This window comes from Garra rufa, chromosome 7 (assembly GCF_049309525.1).
Source record: "Garra rufa chromosome 7, GarRuf1.0, whole genome shotgun sequence".
Classification (NCBI taxonomy): domain Eukaryota; kingdom Metazoa; phylum Chordata; class Actinopteri; order Cypriniformes; family Cyprinidae; genus Garra; species Garra rufa.
Genome location: NC_133367.1, coordinates 22,882,730 through 22,889,694, shown reverse-complemented (window position 1 = coordinate 22,889,694; position 6,965 = coordinate 22,882,730). Strand labels below are relative to the sequence as shown.

The 6,965-nt window shown below is 36.6% G+C and overlaps 1 protein-coding gene across 1 annotated transcript in view; it reads left to right on the top strand.

The window, feature by feature from the left end:
• Nucleotides 1-394: 394 nt before the first annotated feature.
• The window catches only part of LOC141339008 (von Willebrand factor D and EGF domain-containing protein), a 94,566-nt gene continuing 87,995 nt past the window's right edge, over nt 395-6,965 (top strand). Inside the window, exon 1 of the mRNA XM_073844622.1 lies at nt 395-714. Coding sequence (XP_073700723.1) covers nt 630-714 — 85 coding nt within the window. The 5' untranslated portion in view covers nt 395-629. The remainder of the gene's footprint in view (nt 715-6,965) is intronic.

The window sequence follows — 6,965 nt, the reverse complement described above, 5'->3', positions numbered from 1 at the left end:
TATTTTATACTTTTATTTTCTTTCTTTCGTTTTTCTGTCTGTAACCCTAGAAAAGATCTATGACCCATCAAGTCAGAAGCATTAAATTGGATATTAACAAGTTCTTTGTGAAGTTTCTCAATGTAAAACCTTTCACTTGTAATTGAAAGCGTATTTAGGATGTGAAGTCTTGTGCAGAAACATGCCCCCATTGGAAAGCGATTTTTCACCTAATTAAATGTGGGTAGAATCATCTTTTTCCATTTAAGTTTCAGTAAATTACCTTTCCCTGAGCTTTTCATTACTTTTCGTGACTGTGTTTCACTAGAGAGACCCTTTAAGTGTCCTCCTACTCTCCAGTTAATTGAGGTCTTCTGACTCGGAGTGCTTCCTTCACTCTTCAAGACAGCTGACTGTTTACACACACACGAGGGGGAAAAAAATGGTCCAGGACTCCTCTTGCTGCCCATAAATTAAGGACAATATGTTGTGCGCAAGGAAACGTCCTTAGTCTTGGGAGGAATACATGCCAACATCAGGAGCAGAGTGTTCAGTCACCACGCAAACTTTTTTTTTTCCAGTGTAAACAATCTGCCCTGAACTTTCCGATGGGATACCTGTGGATAAACGCACAACTGTGAAACTCAAACATGGAACTTTTTAACGTCTTTTTAAAGTCTTCTATCTGCATCTGGTGCCTGTGTTTACTACCGCTGAAGTCACTTGCGCAGCTTGGTAAGTCAAAAACACGCTTATATTAAATAATAACGATGATTTGAAAGCATTATTTGACGCAAAGACAATGGTTTCTGTATCGCTCAGTAGATTGCGCTATTTATGGAAATAAGGAGTCAATATTTAGAGTTTCATAAGTTATAAACTTTGAACGCTGAAATGCAATACTTAAGATCACAGTGCAACAAAAATGTTTTCATTGTGTGCACTATTTTTTATATTGCATATATTGTTTTTGTTTTACTGCATTTTATTGTAATACTTTTTAACTAACTTCAGTTTTGTGCTTATTATTTGTTTGTTCGTTCATTCGTTTGTTTTACTGTATTGTAGTATTTTATGCTGCAATGGCTATTTCAGTATTTTATTTTAGCTCATAACATTATTTAAAAGATTTTTCTCTGGCTGCGTCAGGAACATGGTGTTGAGTTAAATGTGCTTTCAATCCGCAAAACATTGTTTTCATTAGTACTCAATATCCCAGATCTCCAGCGGGATTGAACAGCTGTTTGAAATCTGAGCGAAACTTCGTTGTAACTCTGCGCTCTGACATCCATTTTCCCACCAAATGGAGAGTCTGTCTGCGCATTTCTGATAGAATTAACGTGCCCTGTGGAGAAAAGGACGCGCTCTCTCTTTCTCTTTCTCTCTCTCTCTCTCTCTCTTTCTCTTGCTCTCTCTCACTGTCTGTGCAGATGTTTTCAGGAGTCATTAGAGCAGTCAGTAGGTGAGTATTAAGCCTCAGGGGTGCGGTAATTGTGGGAATGTGAGCCTCATGATTGTGGGGTCAGACTGATTAGTGACGCTGTGATATCTTTACTGCCCTTTCCTCCAGCTCATGCCTCAGTGCCATTACAGGTTATATACCTGTGTAAATGCACTCATTTACGCATTTATCACAGTTGGCCAGCATATACTGTACTGTGCATTAATCTATACACTCGTGGCCAAAAGTTTTGAGAATTGCATAAATATTGGAAATTGGAAAAGTTGCTGCTTAAGTTTTTATAATAACAATTTGCATATACTCCAGAATGTTATGAAGAGTGATCAGATGAATTGCATAGTCCTTCTTTGCCATGAAAATTAACTTAATCCCCCCCAAAAAAACGTTCCACTGCATTGTTAAGAAGGCTTCAGGGCGTCCAAGAAAGTCCAGTAAGCGCCAGGATCGTCTCCTAAAGAGGATTCAGCTGCGGGATCGGAGTGCCACCAGTGCAGAGCTTGCTCAGGAATGGCAGCAGGCAGGTGTGAGCACATCTGCACGCACAGTGAGGCCAAGACTTTTGGAAGATGGCCTGGTGTCAAGAAGGGCAGCAAAGAAGCCACTTCTCTCCAAAAAAAAAAAAAAAAACATCAGGGACATATTGATCTTCTGCAAAAACTATGGCGAATGGACTGCTGAGGACTGGGGCAAAGTCATATTCTCCGATGAAGCCTCTTTCCGATTGTTTGGGGCATCTGGAAAAAGGCTTGTCCGGAGAAGAAAAGGTGAGCGCTACCATCAGTCCTGTGTCATGCCAACAGTAAAGCATCCTGAGACCATTCATGTGTGGGGTTGCTTCTCATCCAAGGGAGTGGGCTCACTCACAATTTTGCCCAAAAACACAGCCATGAATAAAAAATGGTACCAAAACACCGTCCAACAGCAACTTCTTCCAACAATCCAGCAACAGTTTGGTTAAGAACAATGCATTTTCCAGCATGATAAGGCAAAAGTGATAACTAAGTGGCTCAGGGACCAAAAAGTTGACATTTTGGGTCCATGGCCTGGAGACTCCCCAGATCTTAAAACTTGTGGTCAATCCTCAAGAGGCGGGTGGACAAACAAAAACCCACTAATTCTGACAAACTCCAAGAAGTGATTATGAAAGAGTGGGTTGCTATCAGTCAGGATTTGGCCCAGAAGTTGATTGAGAGCATGTTCAGTCGAATTGCAGAGGTCCTGAAAAAGAAGGGCCAACACTGAAATACTGACTCTTTGCATAAATGTCATGTAATTGTCGATAAAAGCCTTTGAAACGTATTAAGTGCTTGTAATATTTCAGTACATCACAGAAACAACTGAAACAAAGATCTAAAAGCAGTTTAGCAGCAAACTTTGTGAAAACTAATATTTGTGTCATTCTCAAAACTTTTGGCCACGACTGTGCATTGTTTAGGTAACCCATAACGTTAATTTAAAAAGTAGTTTCAGTGATTTTGTTCTTTATTTATTCTTAATTTTTGTTATTAACTGAGGTATTTTTATTTAGTTTTAGTTTTAATTTGACTAACCTTGTGACAGTTTGTTCATTCAGATATTTTAACATCTTGCAGTACCTTTTATGACCACAAGGTACATAAAAAAAAAAGACGTTTCAGCAATCACGTAGGTGAGACGTAAGCTTCAGTGAGAAGTGACAAACGCGGAAGCGCAGAGTAGAAACCAAAACAAAACGCAGGTCACAAATTAGAACTACAAAATGAAAATCTGTAATGGAAAAATGTCAGAGGATTTTGATATAAACAAAGAGGAGACTAGTTTTCCTTTGCTGTAAACAAAACTTGGTTCTCATCGGAGCTAAGTGTACATCCTACTCATCCGCTGGAATGCCTCTCTCTCTTGATTACGGTTAAGTATTAAATATAGATTTTTTTTTTTGTGTACACAAACGCTTTGATTTGTTTCAGAAGGCCTTTATTAAAGGAGTAGTTCACTTTCAGAACAAAAATTTACAGATAATGTACTCACCCCCTTGTCATCCAAGATGTTCATGTCTTCCTTTCTTCAGTCGTAAGGAAATTGTTTTTTGAGGAAACAAATTCTGGTTTCTCTCAATACTGTATAATGGACTTCTATGGTGCCCCCAAGCTTGAAGTTCCAAAATGCAGCTTCAAACGGCTCTAAATGATCACAGCCGAGGAAAGAAGTGTCTTAACTAGCAAAACAATGGGTTATTTTCTAAAAAAAAAAAAAATTACAATTTATATACTTTTTAACCTCAAATGCTCATCTTGTCTAGCTCTGTGTGCACTCTGTGTAGAGATTAAAAAGTATGTAAATTGTAAATGTTTTTAGAAAATAACCGATCGTTTTGTAAGATAAGACCCTTCTTCCTCGGCTGGGATCATTTAGAGCCATTTGAAGCCAAATTTAAACTGCATTTTGAAAGTTCAAACTTCGGGGCACCATAGAAGTCCATTATATGGAGAGAAATCCTGAAATGTTTTCCTCAAAAAACAAAATTTCTTTACGACTGAAGAAAGAAAAACATGAATATCTTGGATGACAAGGGGGTGAGTACATTATCTGAAAATTTTTGTTCTGAAAGTGAACTACTCCTTTAACCCTCTGGAGCTGTGTGGAGTTTTTTTTTTTTTTTTTTTTTGTAATAGATTTATGGACTTTGTTGCTTCAAACTCTCGACCACCATTATTATTTTTTTTATCCAGTCAGTTGCAACAATTTTAGCAGTTCGTCTATATCAGGCATAGGGTGATTTTTGGTTGCACTTTATTTGTTAGCGTCACCAGAGTAAACATTGTAATGAATGACATTATAAAGTTTTGACATGACTGTACAATAATTGTTTTGTTTTAAACGACTGATTTTGGCAGGTAATGTTTCTGTTCTTTGGAGGGATAAACAAAGCTGTACACAAGACATTTGTTAAAAATGTCTCATTTTTTGATTTTGTCTTATTTGCTCAATATCCTCCCAGCGGTGTCCTTCCACTCGACAGACCGTGAACGAGTCCTTCTCTGATATTTCTTCAGTGAATCATCAGCGATGGCTTTTCAGTCTTTATTAAATGTCCGACAGCTGTGTGTTTGGATCATGTGATCTCATCCTTCATAAGCCTCGCTCAACACAATCGAGTGAAAAAGAGACATTACCAAGTCCTCAGGGTTCGGGTAAATTCCTGGCTGAGCGAGAGGAGGAAACAGATGAGTGCATTTGCAACTGTGAAAGTCTTTCGCTTTAATATCAAGGACAGTTTACTGCGGTCACTGATATTTCATAAACGCAACAGACCCAGACCCAACAAACCCGTTTTTTTTTTTTTTTAAACAAATCTCGCTCTCTCTGGGACTGGAGAGTGTGAATATCTGGAGCCGTTCCTCCCCTGCAGTGTAATCAGCTCTTTATTCGGCCGAGAGGCAGACTGTCACAACAGATAACTCACATTTAGCAGCTCTGAAACCCTCCCACACACATACTGGATGAACTTGTGTTCTCCAGCTTTAAGAATACTTAAACACTATACATGTTTAAAATAAAGATTCTTTGCAGTTTGTTTGGTTCTGTAGGATCCTTCTTATCGATCATTTTTTTGCTCTGTAGGAGTTTGAGTTGAGTCTTGAGTTTTCTATATATTTTTCAGCAGGTTAAATCTTGACTGTATGTCTTTATATAACTTTGTACAGTCAAGCCCAAAATTATTCATACCCCTGGCAAATTCTGACTTAAAGTTACTTTTATTCAACCAGAAAGTTTTTTTTTTTTTTTTTTTTTTTTTTGACCGGAAATGACACCGGCTTCTCCCAAAAGATAATAAGATGATGTACAAGAGGCATCATTGTGGAAAAAAATAGCTTTTATTTACTTTTGAACAAAAAGTGGCATGTCCAAAATTATTCATACCCTTGTCAATAATCAATAGAAAAGCCATCATTGGCTATTACAGCAATCAAACAATTCCTATAATTGCTGATCAGCTTTTTGCATGTCTCCATTGGTATTTTTGCCCATTCATCTTTAGCGGTGAGCTAAAACTCTTTCAGGTTGGAGGGTCTCCTTGGCATCACCCTGATCTTTAGCTCCCTCCACAGATTCTCAATTAGATTTAACTCAGGACTCTGGCTGGTCCACTGCAAAACGTTAATGTTTTTGTCTGCTAACCATTTCTAAAACAGCTGTTCCCAATGAATCAGGGTAATTAGGATGCTTTAGAACAGCTTGGACTATTTGGAATGGTATAGAACTTTGGAGTTTCCCATAGACTGTGTTTGCAAAGGGTATAAATAATTTTGGACATGCCACTTTTTGTTCAAATGTAAATAAAAGCTGAGAAATATATATATTTTTTTCCACAATAATGCCTTTCGTCTTATCTTTTGAGAAAAGCCTGTGTCATTTCCGGTCAAAAAAAAAAAACATGCTGGTTGAATAAAAGTCAGAATTTGCCAGGGGTATGAATAATTTCGGAAATAATCTTGAGACTTCGTATGAAATTGAGATCGGTGCAAAAAAAAAAAAAAAAAAATGCAATGCCTTAGCATTTGCACTTAGAAGTTTGTCCGTTCCCCCAAAAACGTTGTGTTTGCCGACAAAACTTTTGTGTGTATCTAAATTTTGCGAGCAAACACAAAACTGGTGATGGATGGGGTGAAAAATTTACATTCCCCCGAGAAACTTATCTTTTAGTTGCTAATGCTTTTGTGTTCTCTCAAAACTTTACGAAACTTCAGCAAAACTTTTGCAAGATAACACAAAATTGATGATGGAAATGATATGAGATGGAAGGAAAAACAATTGTTCAGTCGCACAAGTTTTGCATGCCCCGAGAAGTTTGGTTGTGAAACTTTTACATCGAAAATTTTCTAAACTTTTGTGAACGAACACAAAACTGGTGATTTAAAAATAATATGAGATTCAAGGAAATACTATATTTTGTTTACAAAAATTTTGTTCTTCTAAGAAATGTGTTTGTTATCAAACTTTTTCGATTTATTTTTTTCGATTTTTTTTTTTTTTTTTTCTCGATTTTTTTTTTTTTTTTTTTTTTTTTTAAACTTAAACAAATGCAAAACTGCTTATGGAAATATTAAGATGGGATTAAAAAATGGTTTTGTTCAACATAGTTTCCCAGAGAAACTTAGCATTTGCTCTCAAATGTTTGTTGTCTCAACTTTTCGAAACTTTTGCGAACAAATGCGAAAGCTTTTGAAAGTTTTTTACAAACTATACTCTTGCAAAAGTTTTGCATTTACTTCCAAGACTTTTTCGTACTCAAAAAGCAAACGCAAATAGCAAAATATTGTAATAGCGATTGAAATAATAAGATGGGAAGAAAAACTATAATTTGCTTGCAAATTTTGTGTTCCCCACAAGAAACTTTGCGTTAGCTTTTTAAAAACTTTTGTGTTCTCTCAACTGTCAAAACTAACACTGATTTGAAATGATGAGATATGGTATAAAATATATAAATGCTGGTGTAGATAGAAGGGAAAAAATATATTGCAGTTAATTTGCGAGTGAACAAAGT